The 27324-nt window shown below is 38.4% G+C and overlaps 1 protein-coding gene across 3 annotated transcripts in view; it reads right to left on the bottom strand.

The window, feature by feature from the left end:
- Window positions 1–338: 338 nt before the first annotated feature.
- The window catches only part of LOC100920137 (putative tetratricopeptide repeat protein 41), an 81489-nt gene continuing 54503 nt past the window's right edge, over window positions 339–27324 (bottom strand). For 2 of the 3 annotated variants that reach the window (XM_031940419.1, XM_031940418.1), the window contains exons 9-17: window positions 24153–24351; window positions 19847–20025; window positions 15751–15890; window positions 10899–11067; window positions 4785–4932; window positions 3381–3530; window positions 2421–2554; window positions 1611–1740; window positions 339–1525 (exon numbers count right to left, since the gene is read on the bottom strand). In XM_031940419.1, coding sequence (XP_031796279.1) covers window positions 859–1525; window positions 1611–1740; window positions 2421–2554; window positions 3381–3530; window positions 4785–4932; window positions 10899–11067; window positions 15751–15890; window positions 19847–20025; window positions 24153–24351 — 1916 coding nt within the window. In that variant the 3' untranslated portion in view covers window positions 339–858. The remainder of the gene's footprint in view (window positions 1526–1610; window positions 1741–2420; window positions 2555–3380; window positions 3531–4784; window positions 4933–10898; window positions 11068–15750; window positions 15891–19846; window positions 20026–24152; window positions 24352–27324) is intronic. The other variant, XM_031940420.1, reaches the window with a different exon arrangement.

The raw sequence follows: 27324 nt of genomic DNA, 5'->3' as shown, positions 1-27324 counted from the left end.
TTACCTAGCTGCCTCACATATGAAAGAGTAAACAATAATAGTAAAGTGTTACACATAGAGGATACAATCATTATCATTATTCTTCAGTTCTAGGAGAATTATAGTTTTTGTTGTATTTCATTTCTTTCACTCCTGTCTGACTCTTCATGACCCTATTTGGGGTTTTCTTAGCAAAGATATTGGAGTAGTTTATCATTTCCTTCTCCAGTTCATTTTACAGAGGGAGAAACTGAGGCAAATAGTTAACTGATCTGCCCAGGGTCACACAATTAGTAAGTATCTGAACTCAGATCTTCCTAACTCCAGGCCCGGTCTCTATCTACTGAGCCACCTGGCTGCCCAAATGTAGTTTTTTATTTAAATCTAGTATTTTTTCCCCTATTTCATGAAAATGTTTGATAATCATGACATTGTTTTGAAAATTCATTCATAATTTCCAAACTGTTATAGAGGCTACAGCAAACATAACCTTCTATAATGAACACCTGATAATATTTCTTTAAATATTTTACTCCAAAATGTAAATTTGGAGTAAATGTAAATGTAAATGGCGTAAATGTAAATTTTCTTCTAGGGTAAAAGCTCCCAGAAAGTCCTATAATTCTACCTACATCAACGTTATCAGGCATTATAAAAGGTTCCTTCTAGATCTTTTTGGTTAAAATCTGTGACACTAACATTCTGGAGAGTTTTAATGACCACATAAGTAATCCACCAGTTATGAATTTTATCAAGGCATTAAGATTACTCTTTATTTTCTCCAAGGGTCTTAAAAAAAATAGGCAAATGACTGCTTAGAAATAAAATCACACTTGAAAGAACATGAGTGTATTTGATAGATGTTGCCTACAACAGTCTTTATTGCTTATTGCTTTCACTCAGTTTTTTCAACATTCTCAAATCAGGCTGCTGTCTTTTGGGTGGAAAGGGTTTATGAAAAGCTGTATTTCTTCCTGATTTCTGAAAGAGCTGATTTTCTGGTGAAGTTTGTGGCCTGCAAGGAATTTCTAGGGAACTGATAGCACTAAGAGACCCTGTTATGGATGTTTGTGGGGACCAGTTATAAGAGGCCACTGAAGATGCTCTTTCTCTTGGAGATTTTAATATGTTTTCTGGGCTGCCAAAAGTTGGGTTCTTCCCAGGAGCATCTTTCTCTTTCTTTGGCAAGGTGCTCTCCTCTCTACAATTCCATAATTCCACACTGTTCTGTGACTGCTGCTTCATGATCTCCTTTGTCGGGCTACAGGTGATGAATCTCGTGCCCTTCTGCCCTTTTCCTAAAACACTTACTGTGTTACTGTCCTCTGAGACTTTGTAAGAGTCCAGGCTCATGGCCCGCTGGAGCTTAGCAGCCGTGCTACTGAGCGGAGATTTCAGAGTGCTGATATTCTGAGGCCGATGGTACTCCAGCCTCCTCTTGGAGAGTTTCTCCTGCACTAAGATCCCCTTGAAACTTTCGTGGCTCGAGCTCCGTATCTGAAGACTCCCTTTGTTTTGGCTTTTTCTCTCAATCTCCCTCAGAAGGCTATAGAAAGCAAAAGGGACCGGGTAGTCTTGATGTTGCATGAATTCCAGGAAATATATGTCTTAAAGACTGAACGGAGACTTACCGGAGGAGCTCAGCTGTGGATGAGTGAGAAGGCCCCAGGTAGGTAACTCTTAAATCAAGTGCCCTGTGCAAAAATCCAGTTGCCTCTTGCTCAGACTGACCGGACACATCAATTTTCATCAATTGACCAGCTAGGTAGGAAGAAAAGAAACAGATCTTAATCCATATACATTTCAATTTGCACCTTCAGAAAGTTCCAAGACTGAAGGCCAAAAAGGAAAAGGGGAAAGCAGAGGAGGAGATGGACAGATAGTGTCATGGAAACAACAAACATGAACTTGGACAGACTTCGGGAGATGATGGTGGCAGAAGGGTGTGACATGCCATGGTCCATGGGGTTATGAGTTGGACATGACTGAACAAATGAACAACGGTCACTTGATAAGCATTCAGTGAGTGCCTATTATGTGCTGGACACTATATATATACTCTTCTTGTCTCTCTCATTAAATTGTAAATCTGGTCAAGTAAAAATTATTTCATTCTTTGTATAGATCCCCAGCATGATGCCCAGCACATGGTAGGTGTATAAGAAATGTTTTTCAACTGATTTGCTTAAAAATGAAGATGGGAAGTTTGGATCGACTAGAAAAACAATTATGGCTGACCACAGCCCTTTAAAGAGGGAGTGCTTGATGGATCATATCTCCTTTGTTATTCAAAAATAACCTTATAAGAATAACATCAAGGATCAGTGTTCACCTGTGATCTCATGGCTCCAAAGGGTCAGGAACAAAACTGAGAAAACTCATTTCCCTCTACTGTGCTACCTCCCAACAGTCACCAGCTACCAATAATATAAACTAATTACCTAATTTACACATGACATTGCTGAGGCTGATATTAAGCTGCTTTTTTATTTGGAAGGAGTTAGTCAAGAGTTCCATGTTTTCTTTTATGCTTATCACTCCTCTGTAATACTCAATTGCATGTTTTCTTTGTAATCTGAAAGAGAGAGAGAGACAGAGAGAGAGAAGGAAGGAAGGAAGGAAGGAAGGAAGGAAGGAAGGAAGGAAGGAAGGAAGGAAGGAAGGAAGGAAGGAAGGAAGGAAGGAAGGAAGGAAGAAAAAGAGGGAGGGAGAAAGGGAAGGAAGGAAGGAAGGAAGGAATTTGGTTTAAGTTACAAGTTATTGGTATTTACTGTGCCATGCCCTCCATCCCTCTGGGGCTATCTTGGGAATTTTTCTCTCCTTTAACCTCTTCATTTACCCATTATACAGCCTCACTGATCCAGTCTTGCCCCCCTCCCATACTTCCTGTACTTCTAGGTTCTCCAGGCCAATCCAGATGAAAATCTGGGTAAAAGGGTTTTATGTGTCAGTGACTTCCAGCTACTTTGCCTCCTGTACTTGACTCCTGTACTTGACTCCTCAAGCAGTCCTTGAGATTAGGCAATGGAGGCAGGGGAGAAAAATCTGGGCCTGGCTATAGAAAGGGAAGTGAGAGTCACTAAAAGACTACTTATTTCCTTCATATTTCTCCTAAGGCGGGGCCCCCCTTACTAAGTTTAACTGGCCTTCCCATTAGGTTTCCTGGCTACTCAGTCTCATTCTCATGTCACTGCAGCCTAACAGCTGTTCTCAACTCTTGTTCACTGAGTTGGAAATGAAGATATTATGGTTAGTGTTTATAAGCAGAGAGGTAGCCAAAGGATCCAGGAGGAAAATTATCCCCCTTGGTGGGAATCCCAGCCCTTCTAGCCACTGGTATCTTGTAGAAAAGGATCACAGAACACAAACTCCATCACTTGGAACTCTTTATTCAGGCTTACTTTTCAGTCTTTTTATGGCCACTTATTAAATCTGCCAAATATTCCTTAATTTCTCCAACTAAGAAATGATTCTCTCCAAATAAACTTTTTCGAATACTTAAGCATTCTTGAAATTTCATTTTTGCAATAGAAAAATTCCCAAGAAGAGATCTGAAAGTGAAATACATTATGTGTTATTTATTAGCATGATAAAACTGGGTAACATTTTGTGAGTTACTAGGAGTTATCTTCAAATTAATCTTCTATTTCATATGAAACTCTATCTAGAGAAGCAAAATCATTGGTCTATAGCACCTAAGGTTCCTCCCAAAGGGTACCCTAGGTTCAAATCACTCTGTAAGGATGGGTCAGCAACCACTCAAAGCCACAGAGAGTTCTCATATGTATTTACTAGCTAACCGAAGGATGCACTAATTGAAAGCAAAAGACATTTAGTTAATCAAATATAGCAAGGTGACAAGAAATTGTATGGAGAAAATATGGCCAAATTACTTTTTGTGTAATTTTTTAAATTTATTTTAAACTTAAATAAAAAATAAGGGAAAAAATTGTGGTTTACACAGCAAAACATGAGAGGATTTAATATAAAACAATAAATTTCCACTTCAAGAAAATTTATTTCATAAATATTACATGTTATTTATCAAAGCTGCCCAGCTTTTCTTTCCTTCCTTATAGGGTTTTTTTGTTGTTGTTGTTCTCTGCTGTATACTTTTTGTTTTTTTCTTTTTCTTCCCTCCCCTAAAGGCTACAATTAAACATGAAAATATATGTATATGTGTGTGTATGTATGTATATATATATACATACATACACACACATATATATGTGTATATGTATATACATATATACATTTATACTCATATATGTAAGATTGTATTATGCTTAAATCCTATCATTTGTTTCTCTGAGTAGATATCTTCCTTCATATGTCCAAGTCTTTATGTGTTTTTCTTAAATCAACCTCATAGCAATATTCCAACCCATTCATATGCTATCTGAGAGATTGTCTATGAAAGTTTTTTCCCCAGTTTTATTTCTGCTGCTTTTATGTTCTCTTTGAGGCAATGGTCTTTTCCATCAAGAAAATTTGTAGAGCCCAAAATTTTTCTATCTATCCCATTATCTTCCAAGAATCCTTCCCACAAATCTTTTTAAAATTCTTTCCCTCCCAAATCTTCCATCTACCCACTGAGAAAGAAAAATAAAACTTCTGCTACAAACATGTACAGTCAAGTAAAATTAAGCCCCACTTTCAGCCAAATTACTTTTTAAGGTCATGGTTTGTCAGTAGTATTAGGACCTTAATTAGACTTACATTAAATGGCACGTGGGACTAGACTTTACATGAAATATACTAATTACTAAAAACTGCTTTAAAAAATGTTAAATAGACCTACTTACTTCAGAATCCCTTCTGTGCATCTCAGCATAGCAAAATCATATGGGCTACAAGCAAGTTGTTTTGAGAGGTCAACAGTATTTTCTAGCAAGTGATTTTCCTTTACAGCTCCTTGACTTATTGTCTTTGCCAGATTATGTAACACCCTGCCTGCAGGGAAAAGGTGTCAAAAAAGGAATATGTGCTTGAAATGCATTTGGCAATGGATTACTAAAGATGTCAAGATACAAAGGATTTCTGATAATCTCTGCTTTATCTTCTATAACTAAGAATATCTAAAGGGAATGTGATTTGTGGCAAAAACACTTGACTATGGGAACAAATGTACTGGGTTCAAATTATCATCTTTGTGATTTTGGACAAGTCAAGTCTTCCCCCAACCCTGTACTTCAGTTTCCTCATCTGTAAAATTGGGCAATTTACCTAAATGGTTTCTATATCGTCTGTTGCCAAGTCTAATCAGTCCTACCTTTGCAATGTCTTTCATATCCACCCCCTTTTCTCCACTCATACAATCTATCATACTTTATAAACCTCATCACTTGTTTGGACCACTGTGATAGCCTTATTTTCTATTTCTCCCTTCCCTCCTGTTCCAGGTAACCTGACCTCCTAACTCTTCTCCATACGTGATAGTCCATCTCCCATCTCCACATCTTTGCACACATGCATCTCACATCTGGAAGGCACTCATCCACATTAGAGAAACCGCTAACATTTTTCAAAGCACACCAGTGTCATTTCACCTTTAACACAAGGTCTTTCATCACCACCATACTTCACAGCACCTTCTCCTTCACAGCACCTTCTCTTTCTCTCTCACTCTCTCGCTCTCTCCTCTCCTTTCTCTCATTTCTCTCTTGTTCTCTTAACTTTTTTCTTCTCCCTCCTCCCCCTCTCCTTTTCTCTTTTTTTACTTTGTGCAGATAATTGGATTTGCTATTGTGTTGAATGAAAATTCCCTGAAGGTGAGGCTCTTTGGTTTTGGTATCTAGGTCCCTGGTACCTAGCGCCATCTCTCTCCATAAATAAGACACTTGAGATATTTTTTGAATTGGCTTGAGTAGAATTTTTTGAGTCAAATTTATGACTTCATTCAACAGCAGCTTTTCATTCAATGGTTGTCTCAATTTTCTTGTGGATTGTTGATGCTTCAGTATATTGATGTAGGGTGGTTTTCCTGAGGGAGATTCTCGTGACTTGTAATATTTGTGGACCAAAAAGGATCTACCTCCCAATTGGCTAAGAGAGGGGAAAGGGGCTTACTTCAGTTGGTTGAAGACATTCAGAGAATCTTGAGAGAGATGAGAGTTGGAAGGCCAGACTTTTGAAGGGCTGTCTGGAGTCTGAGTCTAGGCCATAGACATGGAGGGAAAATCAGCCTTTATCATGTCCCCTGAATCTTAACACTTTCAGGTTAAGATTCCCCTCCATGAGATTCTTCCCTCTCTTTCCCCATATGAGCTTCCTGATGAAGAGCTGATTCTTGTGAATTCTTTGGCCTGCCCTAACTTATATAATTTCTCTAATTATGTGCTGTTTCTTCGACAGATTTGCCTTCTGTATGTGATGGTACCTTGTATGAGCAACATTTGGAAAAAAAGGGATAAGTGCAAGTCAAGGTCTACTCTTTTACCCCTGATAGCTATCAGGGAAAAGACTTTATTCTGAACTCAGATGTATGCCCCTAGATGGGAGGCTTCTGAAGGGGGGAGATGGATACATCTAGCCTATAGGAAACCTTCTCAGAGACAAGAGAGATCCCACATGGCTGCAATGGACTTTGCTCCCTTCACCCCCAAGCTGGCCTGCTGACAGCACTGGAGTGGCCCTCCTATTCTCCACAAAGGTGGACCAGACCCAGATTATTCTTCTCTAGGCCCACTCTGACATGTATCTTTTGCATATATTATCCAAGGAATTCTCACCCTGAAGAGCATGTATTTACTGTTTGCTGTTTTTAATATTTTGATCACTGTTCCTATGTAATTGACTTATTTTGTAATTCTATGCATCTTCTTTATGCATTTAAAAACATTCATCTGAGAAAGGGGTATGTATGCTTCAGCAGATTGACTGCCAAAGGGGTCAGTGATACCAAAAAGATTAAGAACGCCTGTATAAGAAAATCCAACAAACAATATGTCACATCGACCCTATAGACACACAGTAGCCATGTAAGTGATTAGATAGATGGTGCATGGGGAACTATTTAAGAGCATCAGGTGAAACAATCCCAGTGTCTTTTCCACGTTAATCATTCAGATGACTCTCTGATGCCATCGTGCTTAACTCACAGATGAATCCCTGCAAATGTCAGAACATTTGGCAAATAAAGTTACATGACACTCAGCACTGTTTCCTTCAGATCTGAAAGACCCTTCAGATGCTAGAAGTCGCTATGACTTAGTCAATGCCCTCCCAAATGCAGCTTAGAATGGAAATGATGGGACTATTTGGAAGATGTGCCCCTCAGATATTACTTGTCATTTTTTACTAAATTCATTTCTTGTTATTTATATGCAGCATTCTTCACTTCCAACTTCTAAAGAGCCAGGATGTTACTGGCGTCAAAGGAGAGAGTTCAGAGATCATCCATCTAGTCTAATCCGTCATGGAAGGACCAGGCGGCATTGGAGAGAAGAAGCGCTGTCCCTGGAGTCCCTGGAGTTCAAATGCAGCCTAAGACACTTACTGTTTGACTTTGGCCAAGTAACTTGCAATTTGATCTCTGTCTGTCTCATTTTTTTCAATTGTAAAATGAAGATCATACAGTCAATCCTCAGCCTTTGCAGAGGTAATATTCTAGAAAACGGCGCAAAAGTAAAAAACACTAACATTAATCCACTGGACCTATAGGAATGGGGTTAGGTTCCCACAAACACCCAAAACTGTAATCTTTTGCTAGAGATTGCTGAAAATATACTTTCCAGCAAACAATTATTTATTTTAAAAAAAAAAAAAAAACTTTAATTCTGGTAATAGTGCTTTTCCTAATCCAGTAGCCGTGAAATAATCCATAAAATTCTGTACACAAAATAAAATTGATAATATGCAAAACATTTTTTCTTACTACTACTTACGTAGAATTCTGTGACCTTTTGTAGCAATATCTCAATTAAAAAACCAAACAGAACAACAAACAATACTGATACACTGTTTTCCAACCCTTTCTACCCAAAACCAAGGGAGAGGTTGTTGGGACTTAGTCACTGCAGCTGAAAGAAGATGCCCCTGAGACTGGTAAGGTCTCAATGTCACCTCTGATACTCCAAATGCTCAGGGAGCTCTCTTTACAACAGTACGGTGAACAAGCCGAGTGAAGTGCCGGATACCAGCCACTCTACAAGGGATGACACCTCTCTATTTTTTCCTTCTCTACTGCATATAACCATAGATGTTGCCAATGTAATGGTGAAAACAGGATTTCTAATAAAATCACATGAATCCCTGAAAGCTAAAACTGTGAATGTTGAGGTTTGAATGTAATAGCATCTAATATAATAGCAGGATCAAATGAGATAATATTTAAAATACTACCTGGCACATAATGGGTAGTTAATAAATGCCAACTCTCATATTATTCCCATTTCAAATCCTTGGAAACAGATCCAGAAAGGCAATTTGCCCAAACTCACACAGCCAGTTTGTTCACAGACACATGGATTCAGACACATGGGACCTTAAGATACTGTGTCAATCCCTTCATTGAACAAATAAGGAAATAAGATTAGAAGAGGAACAATACTTGGACAAAGTCATTACATTAGGCACTGAAGTCAGATAGAGATAGTTGGGTAGGTAGGAGGGAGGAGGTGGGACAGAGGGCTCAGGGAGGGGGAGAGGGTCGATCTAGCAGGCCCTTGACAACACACAGGCTGCTTACAAATTTACTAAGAGGAGGAGGGGAGAGGAGGGACCTACCTGTATGAGAGGAAAGAGTAGGATTCTCTCCCCTTCCCTTCCCCACAGACATATACACCTGATGAGATTTATTAGCCCCCACTGATGAGTGAAAAGCAGGACAGAAATTGGGGTGGAGAGAGAAGCAGCTTCACTAAAAGAAATATTGTTATAGAACACTCCAATATTTCAAAGCCAAGCATTTTGGTAACAGTGCCATCCTGGCAAGGAGGAATTATGGAATCTCAGCATTTCCAGAGCCAGAAAGGAACTTATTAAAAACTTTCTCCCAATGAGTGAAATCTTTATGCTTTGGTGGAATAATTTGGGGAACTGAATGGTGGTGATATTTTAAAGATATAAATGAAAGATAAGCATTTTTTAAAAATCAATCAATAAACATTTACTTTGCATCTACTATGTGCCAGGCATTGCATCAGGCCCTAGGGATTTAAAGGAGCCAAAAGACAGTCCCTGCCCTCAAGGAGCTTACAATCTAATGGGGAAGACAACATGCAAACAAACAGATAAAGACAAGCTATATTCAGGAGAAATAGGCAATAATTAAAAGGGAACGCAAAGGAATTTAGAGGCGTTGGGAAAGGCTTCCTGGAGGAGATGGGATTTTAGTTGAAATCTAAAGGAAAGTCAGTGGGCAGAGGAGAGAAATAGAAACCTACTTTTCTTAAGTATAATAAATATATTAAACATTACACAGAGATAAAACTCAAGATTTTTGCAATATCTTAGTAAGAAGATTATATGTCCCAATATGATTCGTAAAGAAATGTGTATTTAAAAAGTTAATATACATATATAAGCAGAAACAAAAACAAAATCATTTTAAAAAATAAGAAAAGGAAATACTATTTAAAAAAGATGAATATATATATATATATATGTGCACAATGTAGCCTCATCACTGGTAGAACAGAAATAATCTTGGCCTTGGAGTCAGCGGGCTACAGTGCCAATATTACATCAAATACACCTCGAAGGGCTTGTGTTGCCTCCTCTATAAATGGAAAGGGTTAGACTAGCTGGCCTCTGAGGTTGCTTCCAGCTCTGAGTCTACAGATAATACTGAGTACAACGGTCAGTTCTGAGCGTCTGTTCCCATTGCCCTGCCTTGCCTGGGTCCTTGTCACCAAGAGCCCTCAGCTAGCCTTCAAAGCCTTGCTCTGAGGCTTCCCCTCATCACTGAGTTCCCCAAGGCAGTCAAAGAGAAGAGTTTTTAGGGGCTAGAAATCAATTCTCTTTAATAATGTAAATAACCTTGGGCAGAGATCTGGAAACTGCACCCAGAGGTCACTGGGCAAAGGAAGGCCCTAACCCATTTCCACAGCTGCTGTATCTTCCTGTACTCTACAAAAATAATCACCATAATAACAGCTCGTGTCTATTTAGTGAGTAGGATCACAGATTGAGAATAAAAGGGATTTTAGAGGTCACCAATCCCAGCCATCTCATTTTACAGATGAGGAAATTGAGGCACACCATGGCTAAAGCACTTGCCAACGGCTGCAAGCCCAAGACTTCCTGATTTCAGGTCCCATGTACTATCCCATTCTGTCGAGTTTGGAGACTTCAGAGTTCGTAAGACATTTAGCTTACATCAAGTTTATGTGATTGCTAGTGCAGGTACAGCATCATTATCCCATTTCAAAGAAGAATAAACTGTAATACATAAAGGCTGAGCAACTTACTCAGCAGCATCATGTTAGTAAAGAATGAAATCAGTGGTATAAAGTTAAATGTTTAACAACGAGAAAGAGAGAGAAAGAGAGAGAGAGAGAGAGAGAAGGAGGGAGGGAGGGGTATGTGTGTACACTTTTAAATTTAATCTGTATTATTTTTAACATTTTCTCCCTTACTTTCTTAAATCTAGACAAGCAACAAAACAATAACTAAACCCTATTTTTGAGGATTTAGGTGTAACTTCTCACAGTAAAATGTTTTCTTAATTATCATCAGTTTCATAATACTCATCAGTCAATCTTGAGCTGGCTCCCTGGGTCCTGCAAGGAACCCAGACAATCTGAACCTAATTCTCTTGTTCTCAGCAGTTTCAGGTGATCTTTAGAAAGCAGCCTGAGTGTGATTTTCACAAAGCTTCCCTTTTCTCCCAGATCAGTTCAGTTTCCAGTGTTGATTTTGCTCAGGTGCAGACAGGAAACACCTGCGAAATTCCTTGTAAACATCCCCCTACCTACCTTTCTGCTTCAGTCTTTCCAGATTGTATGAGCCACTCGCTGTCAATTGTCTCCATGTGACCCATGCTCTTTGGGAAAAAAAAAAGGCCTTCTGTAAGGATCCTATTTCTAAATAGAGCTCTCCCAAGCTGAGCTGTACTTTTAAGAGTGTTTCGGATTCCAAGTCATGCTGCAAAAAGAACCGAAGAGAACAGAGCCTGTAAGTGTCCAAATTGAACATACATTTCTACAAAGTGTCATAACCGGGACCTTGAAGAGGCCAGAAGTCCACTGAGATGAAGCTCACCTGTCTTGGCCACACTCACTCCCTGGGGGGATCAGCACAATTTTCCTCAAGCAATATGCTAAGACCACAGGTAAGAGACTGGTTGTGACTTGAAGGAAATCAGCAAGTCTCTGTCTCTATCTCTTAGTGTTCTCTCTCTCTCTCTTTCTCTCTCTCTCTGTCTCTGTCTCTGTCTCTGTCTCTGTCTCTGTCTCTCTCTCTCTCTGTCTCTTTTGTCTCTTCTCTCTCTCTCTCTCTCTCTCTTTCTGTCTCTGTCTCTCTCTCTCTCTCTCTCTTTTCTGTCTCTGTCTCTCTGTCTCTTTTTCTCTGTCTCTGTTTCTGTCTTTATGTGCTGCTGCCTGTCTCTGTCTCTCTCCCCGTATGTCTCTGTCTCTCCCCCCCATTTGTCTCTGTCTCCCCCCAGTATGTCTCTGTCTCTTTCTGTGTGTGTCTTTCCTCCCCATCACTCCATCCCGTCTTTGTCTCTGCCCTTCGGTCTCTGTCTCTGTGTTTCTTTCTCTCTCTTATCTCTTTTTTTTTTTTTTTTTTTGTCTCTTTCTCTCCCCCTCTCTCTGTAAGTTTCTGTGTCCCTGTCTTTCTGTCTCTGTCTCCCTCTCCTCTGTCTGTCTCTTTTCTTTTTGTCTCTGTCTCTCTTCCCTCTTTGTCTCCCTGTCTCTCTCTGTTTCAATCTATCTTTCTGTCTCTGTCTCTCTCTGTCTCTCTTCTCCCTCCCTCCCACCCTTTCTCTCTCTCTTTCTCTTTCTTTGTCTCCCTTCCTCTCTGTTCCTCTCAAGCTCACTCCTATTTGATAACAAAGTCTTTATATTTTCAGTACCGAGGAGAGCTTCTGAGCCCATAGCAGACACTTAATAAATTATTATTAATTGAGTCTGTAGTTTTGAAAGTGATTCTTTAAACTCAAGTGTACAACTTGCCATTTGTCCTTGCTAAATCGCAAAGTATTTCATCAGATTTTTCATCCTAACCTGTTGCGATTTTTTAGACATAGGCTCACCCATCCAGCACTTTAGGTGCTGCTCCAAGCCCTGTGTCATCTATTATTAGGTTTGATAAGCATCCAAAGAGATGCTTTCCATCCAAATTGTGAATAAGTGCTGAATGCTTAGCATGCTAAGTGCTTAGCTCAGCATGTGCTGAGCAGCCCAAGGACAGATCCCAGTATATTCCCTTATTTTGATACCTGTATTTCATTACACTTGGTTTCCTTTGCAATCTTAGGTATTTTATTTATATATTTAAAAACATGATTCTGAGAAGGGGTCCACAGACTACATAGACATAATATCCAGGACCCAGCAAAGGTTGAGGACCCCTATTCTGGAAGGTCAGACCTTCTTGCCTTTACAGAGCTTTTTGTAATCTTCATATTTAAAGATCCCATCAGAAAAAAGTGTGTACAATTGCCTTTAAAAATAAAAATATTTCCATTCAAATAGAAATGTTTTTCAAAAGTATTGCTGTCTAATCATGCTTCTTTTCTCTTGTACTTGTACAATTTATTTCTTGCACCCAAATGCAGATCTTTCCATTTCTCCCCAAATACTCTTATCTTTTTTCCTCTCTAGGGGCCTTGCCATCATATCTCCTGCACTTACCCATAAAGGGGGCACCATCCTCTTGACTTTTCTGTCAAAGGGAAAACCACTGTCCCTTGGGCACAAAGTCTCACCACAGGCTTCTTGCTGCTGCTGAAGAAAGGTGCAGCTCACTGACCTTCCCTTTTCCCTCTTGCTACTGATGCTACAGTTCTTGCAACTTCATGCCTACATTCCATGATATTCTCCTCTCAAAAAGAGTTAAAAGCTGTTGAAAGGTGGGTGCCAAAACCTTATAAAAAATGAAAATGACTGTCTTCACAGAGGATCAACAATTGGTCCCTGATAATAGGGGTCACCATCAGCTACCTGTAACTAGTGAGAACAAAGCCAAACAAAGCTTTCTCCTATATCAAGAGAAAACAAAGCTGAAAAGAAACCGCATGGTTCAGTGATCCAAGGCAATCCCAAGAAACCTTGGATGGAAAATGCCATCCATATCCAGAGAGAGAACTATGGAGACCGAATGTAAATCAACACATGCTATGTTCCCTTTTCTCCTTTTTCTCCTGTTTCATTTTTCTCTTGTGGTTTTCTCTTTTGTTGTGATTTTTCTCTCCCAACATAATTCCTAAGGAAATATATTTAAAAGTTTGTGTATAATCAAAATAATGTTACATTACATTTAAATGGGGAAAATAAAAATAAATTTGAAAAGAAGTTAAAGAAATTCCAGCTTCATAAAGGCTAACCACTAATAGTCTTTCTCCCAAATTGTCTTATATTTAAGTAAATTTTATTTATTAATTTTGTATTTATGTTACATTTATCTATGTGCCTTTATCTCAATTATTAGATTACTTTCATAAGAGAATTTTCATTTTTTGTACTTAAAATCCCTGTACATAATAGCATAGTCCCCAGTATATACACAGTAGGTACTTAATACTTACTGATTGGTTGGTTAAAAAACAAGAGAGACAGCATGCAATTAAAGGAATTCTAACAACTAGTGGTTCCCCTCTGAAAAAAATGAGGTTCCAAGTGACTGATTTGGATCATACTCATTTTTCAGAGAAGTTAGATTTATGCAAAATTGATACTCTTTAAGTATTTAAAAATCTGCTCCATTCAACAAACAGTCTCTTTGCCAGTGGAAAGCATAGAGGAAAAGATCATTTGCAAAATATTTCTGAGGAGGATGACAGAATTTTGGGAGCTGTTCTCAATGGTCGCAGAAGAACCATCCCCCAAATGCAACATGATCTTCAGAGACACAACTTTAGGCAATAAATAGGGAAGAAACAACATGTCTTTCATGCAAGCAAAAACCATTCCAGGTTCCACGATGAGGCAAAAAAAAGATCACTTTGTGCAGTAACCACTGGTTATTAGTGCCAAGGAAACCCGAAACAAGGAGGCATACTCCAATCAAAGTGATCTTCAAAGGTCACAGAGGACAAGTGAAATATTCCCAGTCAATGATACAGTCATTCCTGTGCCCCATCAGCAGATGGCATGGGACTCATTGCATCATTTTTTGGAACATACAAAACCTCAACAGTCATTCAAAAGAAACCAGTCTGACATCCAAGCTGGAGAAAGCTTTATGATAGCATACAATATGTCCACTATCTGGACATCAGCATGTTATATCTTGGACAGGGCTACAGATGGACACTAGGAAGAGATTACACTGAATCAGACTTGCAAAACTATGAAAAGCTTTTGATGATCCCCAGAATTCATTGTCACAAAATTTCATCATTTTGATTCTTGAGTCTGCCCCCATATTTCACATGGCTGCAGATGATAGAATGCCATGACCCCAAAAGCCCCTAACTCCCAGGGTTATTGTAAAGATCAAATGAAATAATATATGTAAAAGCCCTTTACAAACCCTAACCTGCCACAGAAATATTAATTATTATTCTGATTCAATGTTCCTATCATTCTAAATGGATGGCATCATATTACCAAAAACGATTGGTGTGTGAGGTGGTAAATAAAAAATACTGTCAGGGACATTGATGACTGACAAAGGAGATGGACCAGTCATTTCTAAACATGAAATAGCCCATGAGTATCCCAATGGTTCCACCAGGATCCATGAACAAAAGAAAAATGAGAGAGGCCTCCATGGTTCAGTGAAGTTCCTTAAACTTAGAAAATGATTCCCCAGGAGAAAATGCCATGGAGAGGAAATGAATCGTGAAGTCATTATGGTGTTCTGGGACACACCAGCATATCCCAAGGTCTACTGACCATTCTGGTTATGGCTTATAAATACTCTTTCTATGTTTCATCTCCTACAACAGTCCTGTGAAATAATTCAATATTGTGTTTTTAATTCCCTATTTACAGATGTAGAAACAGGTCCAAGAATGTTAAATAATATAGAAATCCCAACAACAATCCACAGTCAACAAGCATTTATTAAGTGCTTACTGGGTGCCAGTTGATAATCCCCCTAATTGAGCTCCTTGAGGGTAGGATTTTTGTTGTTCCCAAAGTGCTTAGCTTCATGCCTGGCACTTAATAAATGCTTATTGTCTGATTGAGATAATAAATAGAGGTGGTTAGCTGTCCTTGAACCTAGGATCCAGATGTAAAATCCACTATTATGCTTTCCTATACCAAAGAAAATCAAATATATATATATATACACATATATATATATGTATATGTATGTATATATTTCCAAAAATTGGATTAAAGTCATCCATCCGAAATAAAACTTAAAAATTCAATTTATTTCAATCCACTATTATATTTTTCATTTAGCTTCTGCACTTTTTTTTAAACTAGAGGGACATCTGCTGGTTTTTAACTTTTCCTATTATTTACAGCAATGGCATGGAATTACTCAATTACATGGTTTAGGGAATGGGTATAAATTTGGTTTTGTCACAGCCTCAAACAATTTATCTCACCAAGTATTTGTAGAACCAATGAACAAAAATGAAACCATGATTGAAATTTTTCTAAAGAACAGATTAATTTTTTATTTTGAATTATTTCTGAAACTTACCTTTATCAACAAATCCTCAGCTGTTATGAACAGTTCTTCAGCATCATTGGTCCTGCCTAAATAATTCAAAAATCTTGCAACAAAGCAGATTAGCTGGCATTTTTCATTGGTTGCAAAGTCAGAAATTTTGCAATTCAATTCTAAAATAACAAGAAATGCAAATACTTTATCAGTGCATCTGAAAATCAAGAGTACCCACAGACAGTGTGACATTGCAGAGAAAGAACTGGATTGGTGTTTAAAAACCAGTTCTGCTGCTTACTACTCCTATGACCTTGGGCTCATCCTTTTTCCTCTCTGACTCAATTCCCTCAACTGTAAAATAAAAAGGTTGTATTAAATTCTTTTCCGTCTCCAAAATCTATGATGTTATAATTGATCTTTTCTGAATATTTAAATATCCTCATGACTGGCATTTTTCTCCACTGAAATCCCATGCCCCCAATATTTCTTAGCATGGGAGTGATTCAAAGTTCTCCAACACCAAAGGTCTGGCTGGTCCTATTAAGTTTGAAAGTTTCCAAGTATAAACATAATGACATATTATTTATTTGTCAATCACCTGGCCAAATTCAGAAAGATTTATAGGTTAGAACAAAGACCTTGAGCTGGAAGGGACCTCAGTAGCAATCTAGTCCAGCCCACCTATTTTACAGATGAAGAAACTGAGCCACAGAGAGATGACTGGTTTGCCCAGTTATATAGGTAGGACATGCCAGAAGCAGATCATAGATGAAAAATGAGAAGAGTTCTCAGGAGTCATCTAGTCCAGCCTACTAATTTTACAAATGAAGAAGCAACCCCAGGAAAGTTAAAGTGACTAATCCATCATCACCAGAAAAAGGGCCACTGCATAAGGATTTATTTTTTATTTTTTTGACCAAAGCCAATCATGAAAATAGTCTACTAAATTAGAGGCAGAAGGTATGCACTCTCAATAATTAAAGTTCCAGCTTTAGAAGTACCAAAGAAGCACCCAAGCTAAGTTAACCTTGCTGGCAATGGAGGGGAAGGAAGCAGGTCAAGCTTCTTAGGTGATGACACCTCCAGTCCCAATGTACAATGAGAATTTAGCTAAGGTATTTAGGGGAGAGAAGATAATTATATCACCAATATACATGCAGAGATTAGCAGAGAAGATACCTAGGTAAGCAGAGTGTCTGTCCCATAACCACGTCTCTGTCTCTTGTCTCTGTCTCTATCTCTGTCTCTGTCGCTGTCTGTCTCTGTCTCTCTCTGTCCCTCTCACCACACACACACACACATACCCCTCTCCTGGCTCCCAACTAAAGGTAGGAACCCAACTTGCCCAAAGGACAGGCCTATAATGACACTATAAGTCAGGTTCAGCCATAGGCTACTTATCTGAAAATCCATGCTGAGCCTGAGAAAGAAAGGAAGAAAAGGAAGGAAAGAAGAAAAGGAAGGAAGGAAAAAGGAAAGGAAAGGAAAGGGAAGGAAAGGAAAGGAAAGGAAAGGGAAGGAAAGGAAAGGAAAGGAAAGGAAAGGAAAGGAAAGGAAAGGAAAGGAAAGGAAAGGAAAGGAAAGGAAAGGAAAGGAAGGAAGGAAGGAAGGAAGGAAGGAAGGAAGGAAGGAAGGAAGGAAGAAGACACCCTCCCTTTTCCATCTTCTCTGGCTAAATCCCATTTCTCTCCTCCTCTTTATTAACAGTGATCTTAACAAACTAATTGAGATAATAAGTTCCCAGAACCCCCAGCACCCTAGTGCTATTGATACCATTTCCCTATCCTGTGTTGTGCAGGGGTTGACACAAGTCCAGGCTCTGGCCTCATCCCTTCCCAGTGACTCAGCCTAAACCCACCAGGATTTCTTCATCTACCTTTAAAGGTCAGTGGAAACCAAGCAGCCTTTCTGGCCAGCATGAGCTCAGTTGTTTAAATAGTCTTGTGCATGGAATATGATACAAGGCCATTTATTATAGGAAAAAAGAATACCAACAATTCCAGTCAAATACTTAGCAGCATTTAAATCTCTGCATCAGAAGTGTGATGAAGCTTGTTTTAATTTAACTTTAATTTCATATTAGAAATGAGAGAAGACAGTAACAGCTTCCATGAGTGAATCTGGACTTCTCCCAGCTTTCAGAATTGGGAGTAGGGTATGTTAACAGAAATATTTAGAGTTAGGGTTTAAATGAGGAACAAAAGGATTTGTTAACAAGACTTTGGTCCTGGCAAATCCGGCTGAATTAATAGAGCTAACATTCAGGCTCAATGATCATGTGGACTAGAAGAAGGGGTAGGTCAAGGGATGGAGCACTGGGCTTCAAGTCAGGAAAATCTGAGTTCATCAGGGTAGATCCTTGCCCCAGTAGATAAAGAATAGTGGATTACACTGACTTAGAATTCTCATTACGATTCACTTTGGAAGCACTCTGTTTATGCAAAAGAAATAAGTGACTTCCCCCTCTCCCCCCCCCCCCCCCCCCCCCCCCAGGGATTAAACGTGCAATATATTGGTCATCTTCAGATTTCTAGACTGATCAGGGGCTGAGAGGGCATTCTTTAGTGACCCAGGTCTGCCATCTCATGGTGAAAGAAGCTAACTGCTGAATGGCTCTTTGGGGTTAATGTAAGGGCAGAATTTAATGGTGCAATCTTGCCATGAGGTTAAACCAATATAACATTAGGTAAATCTAAAAGCTGTAGTTCAAGGCTTTAAGATACAGTTTCATTTGGACTTTCAGGTTCAGTGGATGCTAATGAAGATGGCCTGCTCGAGTTTCAAGTTGAGAATAAAGACCATTTTTTAACACTGAAGACCAAGTTGAAGAGGGAAGAGCATGGCTCTGAGTCCTTCTCTGCCCTTTTCCACACGCTCACAAGCACCCCACAGGCCAGGCCACAGCTGCTTTTTGCCTTGACTGTTACAATGACTGTATACAGTTCTCTCCTATGGTCTCTCCCCTGCCGGCAGCTGCCAATGCCCTTGTCCTAAGACACTTGCCTGTGGCTCCTAATCTCTCCTTCTGCCCCTGGTGGTGGGCATCAGCACCCTGCAGCCACTCAACACGGTAACCTGAATACAGGAGCTCTACAAAACTGGGCAGAGCTTCAGCAGCATTACCTGGCTCTCACTGACAGATGCTACTGCTGTGGTAACAGCCTCCTCCTGAGCCCAAGACCCAACGGTGCTCATCTGCCTCCTCAGAGCTGGCCGGCCATGGCCCTTCATGCCCCGGCCCTCACAGTCCTCGTCTCCCTACATTACTTCTGGCCTTGGAGAGTAAGTGACCACTGGGCTGACCCCCGCTTGGATCCTGAAGGCCGTATAGATCACCTCGTCTGGGGCGCCTCTCCACCCCAGCATCACCCCTTGCCTATCCCCTACCTGTCTCCAACCCTATCCTCATTACATCTTCATCACCGACCATCAGGTGCCCATCACTTCAGCTTCACCATCACTGCCAGCCAGTGTAACCTACTGCACCCTCCAGCTACATTGACAAGGTCTTAATACTCCTACCCAAGAAAGGAAGCTTTCACAAAACCTTATATTAAAAAAAGGAAAGTATCTGGCCCAGTCACATAGCAAGGAAGCACGGAAGGGATAAGAGACAGCCTGAAGACTACTCCAAGAAAGACCTAAAGGGAGATCCTCTGGGTAGATCTTCCATGGGAGCATAGGGATGATAATCACAAAAGATGATGACCTATGATAAAGCACAGTTCATGGCTCCATCCATGTATCCATTGTCTAAAGGGGTAGTTCAGAGGTTTTGGCAAATACTTTGGTTTGGGAGAAATTCCAGGCAATAGAGTACCTGCCACATAACAACAGCAGCAGCAAAAAAAAAGGTCAGACGTCCGTCATGTCTGATCTTCCTCTTCTTACCCATGAGAATTTAACTTATAGAGGAGAGAGAAGCATTTGTCATCTAGGATTTCAGGGGGTTCAGTGAATGGAGTGGATAATTTGTAAGTCAGGGAAGATTGGCTTTCCTATCCTGCCTCATATTGTGACATTTAGTCAATGTGCAGCCAGACCAAAAAAAGAAAAAGAAAAAAAGAAAAAAGGCTATTGACAGTTAACACTTTCTTATTGGTATATTTCTAAGCTGTCAGTCATGCTATACCTGTCCATGTATGCCTTTCTTTTATTTTGTATGTCTTATAAGTTATCATCTTTTTCACCATACTTAGGTAGGCCCCTGTTGTATCGCATCCAGCTTCTGCTAACACATTCCAATAATGGATAAGATGGAGCTTTATCCAGAAGGTTGGCCTTGTGGTTTGCGATATGATGGCCAGGGTTCTGTTAAGAAAATAAAGTATTAGTACATTAGAAAATTAAGAAAATAATATATAATCTGACACTTGAAAGAAAAGCTATTCTTAAGTTACTTATAAAGTCATTTTCCAATTTATATTTTTCTGAATCAACATGGCTTAGGTCAGCAAGTTGGACATGGTACCCATCAAAACCCATTTAAGTAATGATTTATATTTAGCCATGCCTGAATGTGAATTTGCCTTGAAGAATGGAGGAATGGGAAAAACTGATAAGGATTCAGATCTTTTTTTTCTTTTTTCTTTTTACCCTAAGATGGAAAATAAAACTTTGCTACTGATTTAAACACAGAGGACTATCCATGGACAAAAGGTATAAAATCAATGTATTTTTTTTAATGTCACAGCTATAGTCTGAAAAGAAAATTTGTTTACATGTTTTCCCCTCTTTAAACCGTAAGCTTCTTGAGGGACAAGACTATTTTTGCCTTTCCTTGTAGTTCAATTATTTATGACTATGCCTGTCACATAGTAGGTGGTAATAAATGCTTGTTGCTGACTAAATTTATATAATAAGGAAGTAAACTTTACAAATTCATTAGTTTTATGTTTCAATTTACATCTTTCTTTCTCCAAAGATGAGTCATTCAACTCTAAGATACCACTACACACCTGTCAGATTGGCTAAGATGACAGGAAAAAATAATGATGATTGTTGGAGGGGATGCGGGAAAACTGAGACATTGATGCATTGTTGGTGGAGTTGTGAACGAATCCAACCATTTTGGAGAGTAGTTTGGAACTATGCTCAAAAAGTTATCAAACTGTGCATACCCTTTGATCCAGCAGTGCTACTACTGGGATTATATCCCAAAGAGATTATAAAGAAGGGAAAGGGACCTGTATGTGCACGAATGTTTGTGGCAGCCCTTTTCGTAGTGGCTAAAAACTGGAAACTGAATGGATGTCCATCAGTTGGAGAATGGCTGAATAAATTGTGGTATATGAAAATTATGGAATATTACTGTTCTGTAAGAAATGACCAACAGGATGATTTCAGAAAGGCCTGGAGAGACTTACACGAACTGATGCTGAGTGAAATGAGCAGGACCAGGAGATCATTATATACTTCAACAACAATACTATATGATGACCAGTTCTGATGGACCAGGCCATCCTCAGCAACGAGATCAACCAAATCATTTCTAATGGAGCAGTAATGAACTGAACTAGCTATGCCCAGAAAAAGAACTCTGGGAGATGACTAAAAACCATTACATTGAATTCCCAATCCCTATATTTATGCACACCTGCATTTTTGATTTCCTTCACAAGCTAATTGTACAATATTTCAGAGTCTGATTCTTTTTGTACAGCAAAATAACGTTTTGGTCATGTATACTTATTGTGTATCTAATTTATATTTTAATATATTTAACATCTACTGGTCATCCTGCCATCTAGGGGAGGGGGTGGGGGGGTAAGAGGTGAAAAATTGGAACAAGAGGTTTGGCAATTGTTAATGCTGTAAAGTTACCTATGTATATATCCTGTAAATAAAAGGCTATTAAATAAAAAAAAATAAAAAATAAAAAATAAAGATAAGGAAATAAAAAAAAGTTAAAATAAAAAAAATAAATAAAAAAACAAAGATGAGTCATTTATTTAAAGTATATTTATATATTTTTTGATTATAGACTATAGGGATTATTAGCAAAAAAAAAAAAAAAGAATCAGTGTTCTCTTAAGTAACTCTCTAAGCTGCAGAGAAGATGCTAACTTGTATTGGTAAAAGGACTTTCTCACTTGGGAGTTCTCTAATCCAAAAAAATCATAGAGTTAGTCTTGTTTTTATCTTTAATTTCATGTTTTATCTTTTACCCAAAGTAAACAACCAAAGCTCAAGCTTTTTTATATTAATCCCTCTAAATAATTAATAGCAAACCTTAAATATAAGGCGTCTGACCAGAATTAATGAATCTTCTAAACTCCTGGACATGAGCAGTAGCTAGTCCTCCGTCCAAAGGAATGAACTTAAACTCTCTCCCTTTTTGTAAAGGGGAACTCTTTTAAATGGCCCATACCTTATTTTTTCATACTTTTTTTAAAATTTTGCAAGAATAAGTCAGTCCCCAACCTTTCTCTAAGTCCTATCACCAATGACTGTTTTTGAGCACTTGGACCTCCTCTCCTGAATCTTTTATCTCTTCAACCTGAGCTGATTTTTTTGTTATTTAGTCAGTCATATCCAACTCTTTGTGATCTCAATTGGGGTTAACAAATATGTGTACCATATTGTCAAATGTTAGCTGTCTTATGTCAGTCTTGTCAGTTCTGAGTGAAATGTTTGGGAGATCCACTTCAAAAAGTCCCTGCTAATATTAGGTCTGATGGCTGGGTTCCCTTGGCCCCCAACATCCTAATTAAATATGAAGTGTACCAAATGCCTCTTAAATCAAGACTTCATAACCCTTTCCTTGTAATTCAATTATTTATGACTATGCCTGTCACATAATAGGTGCTAACAAATGCCCAATACTCATATACTGAAGTTAGAACTTTGAATAAACTGAGAAGATAGGAGAAAGCAAAGGGGAATCAGAAAGAGCACTAACTTTTTAACATGGCTTTCAATGGGAACAGCCCCATCAACCACCCAGGATGCATTTAACCCTCAACTACAACAGAACTACAAGATGAAAGAAATAATATTTTGAAAAGCCTTGCTGACCATAGGGATGATTGTAGAGAAAAAAAAGACATCTTGGATCCAAATTTTCTTGAGTGCCTTTTTTTAAGAGAGTTTTATGCCAACTAAATTTATCTCCCAAAACCCTTCTAAAAATCTAAGAAAGCAAATTAATGCTTACTAAAGCTACTGCATTGGTTTTTGGCCAGATTTCTAACAGGATAGAATTGTATTTTTGTTATGCTGTTGTTACCTTAGTAATAAAGATGGAGATGGAAACTATGATTTCAGTTTCAATTGTCACAAAGAACTCTGTCTACCAACGCAGGTCAGAACCTTTTCTTAAGAAAATTGTTTTTGAAAGGATAAGTGGCTTTCCCAGGATCACCCAGAAAGTAGGTCAAAGGTAATATTTGAACATAGGTATTTCTACCTCCAAGGATGGTCCCTAGATAGTACAACAGATAGAATCCTGGACTTAGAGTTAGTTCAAATTCAGCTTTAGATACTTTGTAATTGTGTGGACCTGGACAAGCCATTTACCTGTCTTCAGCCCGAGTTTCCTTATTTGTAAAATGGGAATAATAATACTTCCCAAAGTTGTTGTGAAGATAAAATGAGTATAAAGTGCTTTTCAAACCAAAAGTGATGATAAATATCAATATTATAAAGAAGTTTGTCACTATTCAATCTTTGCTTTTATGATGTATTATTGGTTAAAGTTATAACTTTAAAAAAACACAACCTCTCCAATTCTATTGTTTTTCCTATGGGAAAAAATGTATTTTTAAGTAATCTGCACTATAAGATAGTTTGCTAGCAGACACTACACTGAAAGGCCTTTATAAAAAGCAACTAATGCTTCTCTATGCTGAGGTAGTCAAAAGTTTTCTAGAAATTAGTTAAGAGTACTTCTTCCTATGCCCTAAACAAATGTCAGGGTGTTTTTTAATTTTTAAAGAGTTAAGTTCAAAATTAAAGGATATAAAACTGAAAAAATGCTTAATTAAATTTATACTAAAATTGGGCAAAATTTCAGGATTCAGAGACTACAATGGAAGGGAGAAAAATTCCTAGATAAATTCCTGGAAAATTAGATTTCTGATTTATATAATTCTCCCAACATATTGAATTAGGTCCACTTGCCAAATTTAAGCACTAGGCAAAAAGAAGTACACCTTTCTTCTCCAAGCCATCTCTGTCTTTCCTTTTGGTCTTTCCAGATTGGTTTCCCAACTCTCGTAGGCAGAGAGAGGAGTGGTGATGACTAGTGATATCTTAGTCTTGCAGATGACAGAGAATGGGATGAAATGTGCCAAATGACACAAACCAATGAAAAGAATCCCCTTGCTGCCTTTATATAGTAAAGGTGCTCGGCATCTCCACCCTCCAGTTCTAGTATAAACAAACCCATTGGTGCTCTCTTCCACAAAATATAACCACATAAAAATGGTGAAACTTACTTGGTATTTGTGAGAAAATTACAAAGTTCCTCCCAGTTGCCACTCATTTTCAGATGCCAAGGCAATTCTGCATATGCTCTCCAAAAGCTGCTTTGTCTCTGAAAGAACTGAGTCAGGATCCGATGTAAATTTGTCTTCTTGCAATTCATAGGGTTCTGAAAGGAATATGGACTGCTTTCTCTGACAGGAGTGATTACACCTAGTTCAAAATCAGTTACAGGTTAACCAATTTCCTGTTCTTCTCAATTATGTCCAAACTACCTAAAGCCTATCACATGAACTATAGGACCTGCAAATTAATTTTACTGGAAAAGCCAAGGTAGATGGGAACCAGACTGAAAGGTCCACATAAGTCAGTCTGGATCAGAGAAGAAGGATCCCCATTCATTATCACTGGGACTATTATCAATGGAGTAAAATATAAAAATTCTCTCCAACTCTTTTTCATCTATGTCAACAGTTTGTAACTTGGGTTCCACAAACATTTTTTCAACTATTTTGATCAATGTACTTCAATATAATTTGTTTTCCTTTTAATCCTAAAATATTTTATTTGATGCATTTAAAAACATGATTCTGAGAAGAGCTCAATAGACTTCACCAGACAGAGAGCCAGAAGTATCCAGGACACCAAACAAAGGTTAATGAGTCTATTTGAAGTGATTCTCTCTTTTTTAAAGAAGCTCTACCAATCACATGTATAAAATTGAGTCTCTACTGGAAGCATATGGCTTCTAGCTGCCATGAAAGTCTACCACTTCAGGAGTAGAAATCTTACATTCTCTAAGCCTTACAAAGGCCAAGTTACCATCATGTGGCAACTTTAATGTTAAGATCAAGGCTAAATAAAGACAAGTCACAATATTTATATGTAGCATTCCCTTGAAAAGGCAATTGTGGATAATAATGGCCAGAAATAGTCACAAAAAAAGCAATGTAGATGTTTCACAGGTTTTACGGAAATCTAAAATATGAGCATCCCTTCTGGAGACTACGAGCAGGAATCACTTATAAATGATATTATAATCCTAGCTTCTAAAAAGGAATTTATTTATAGGAGAACTTGTTCCAGCAATAATTCAGATTTGTTACTAAAATATTATCCAAAGTTCATACCTATTTGAGGGAAATACAGTCCTTGGTAGCCAGTGAATTGAAAGCCAGTTCTTTACTTGCCAATTGCTTAACAAGATTATTTCTGACAGTAACAGACTTGGATAGGATACAGAAGAACGCAAATTTTGATTTGGCTCCTAGGATATAAACTTAAGCCATGATCTATTAGGTAGAACAAATGGCATGAAGGATATGAGTAGGTTCAAATTTTCCAACAATGCACAACCTAAGTGACCCGAATGAATCATGACTATATTCTCTTTATATTCTTGGTCTAGTAACCAGGTTTAAAGACATATAAGGAGAGGGAAGAAAAATTAAGGTTTCCAGTTCTTTCTTTCCCAAGATGTAGTCAACTTGGCAGTGCCTATTGCTTCAACTTCTCTGTCCCTCCAGTCAAGGCTGAGGACTGCCTCTAGCCCTTAAGACAATAGAGATTAGGATGGGAGAAAGGCAAGCCCCACTAGAACCTCCAATAGCACTGAAGAGAGGTTAGCACAAGTGATCCCTGCCCCAGAGCTCCCATGAGGCAGCCAGCACCATGGATAGAACCCTGCATTAGGAGTCTGCAGACCCAAGGCCTGGTACCCACTTTTAGTAGGTGAGCTTGGACAAGTCATTGTTCTTCCCTGGGCCTTAACTTCTTCCTTTGCAAAGTAAGATTGAACTAACCAGGGCTTCTTAAACTTTTTTACAATCACAACCCCTCTTGGCCTGAGAACTTTTTACATATATAAACTATATGCCTGAAATAGATGTACAAATCAAACATTTACTTTTAATAAATCATAATTTTGTGACTCCCACATTCAGTTACAAGACCCTATATGAGTTTAAGAAGCTGGGGATTAGAGAACGCCTAATTTTTCTTCAGGCTTTCTAATTCTAAGATCTGAGGTTATAACATTTTGGTTTAATCTATAGTTACTCTTTAGCTGAATCTTGGTTGGTACCAAGCAGGTAAAAATCTTTCTAGGGAGTCTAAGAGCTTAGAATAGCAACCTCCCTATTCATGTCTTTATTTTCAGCAGGGAGCATAATTGGAAGGTTCCACCTTTCTACAGCAGCTCAAGTTCCTCTCTGTTGGTTTCTCTCTGCTCACTCCCCTCCCTATCTTACCAACCTTCTTTATAATTTAAGGTAATGAACAGTAACCATTCTAAAATACATTACTTCCCTCATAGGAGGGGAATAAATTCAACATCTTTCTTATTACATGTTTCCACCACTACTATTACCACACACACACACACACACACACACACACCAGACAGAGTGATTTTCAGTTTCACTCGAGATTTTCAGTTTCACTCAAAGAAAGAGAGGGAAAAGGAAAGTATGGGCATTCCTGGGATCAACCTACAATCCAGAGGCAAAAATTAAGGTTTTTGTTAAATCATACTCCCCAAATCCTTTCTTTCAAAAAAGAACACAATATATTTAATAGAAAAAGTATGTGGGATACAAATAGAGCTCTTTTCTTATTGTACACCTAATTTAGTATTCAATTTTTAAAAACAGGTAATAGAATAGAATTTCATGATTTTTTATATACAATTTTTTTGTCTTTTGCTTACTAAGTGTTGATGTTTGTTGATGATGGTTAAGTTTATAATAAAAACTAAAGTTTAAACCTTTTTTAAGTTCATCAGGGAAAGAAACCACAGAATAGCTAAGGCTTAGAAGACTTTTAATACCATAGACCAAAAGTGAGTGAGTCTTGGCAACAATAAAGACTAGTTTTAAATTGGTCGGTATTTTTCCCCTTCCCAGACTTGCATTGTTTTGATATCAACCAAAGTCATAATAAGATTATCCTGATCAAGGCCTTATCACAAAAAACAACCTAGACAATGTCACTGAAACCTTGCTATAAAGAGAGCTAATCCCAGCTTTTATTACCTTCTGATTTGTGGAGAATCAAAAAGTACTAAGTTGCATTTGGAGATAAACATGGCCTACAGGGTCCCAGTGACACCTCAAGCCATCATATTCAAGCACTGTCCATTTCTTTTTCAATATCCCACCTCAAAAGTAAGGTAGGATGTAGGATGAG

Source organism: Sarcophilus harrisii, chromosome 5 (genome assembly GCF_902635505.1).
Source record: "Sarcophilus harrisii chromosome 5, mSarHar1.11, whole genome shotgun sequence".
Lineage (NCBI taxonomy): Eukaryota > Metazoa > Chordata > Mammalia > Dasyuromorphia > Dasyuridae > Sarcophilus > Sarcophilus harrisii.
The sequence above is the reverse complement of the archived record's forward strand: the minus strand, read 5'-3'. Positions and strand labels throughout refer to the sequence as shown.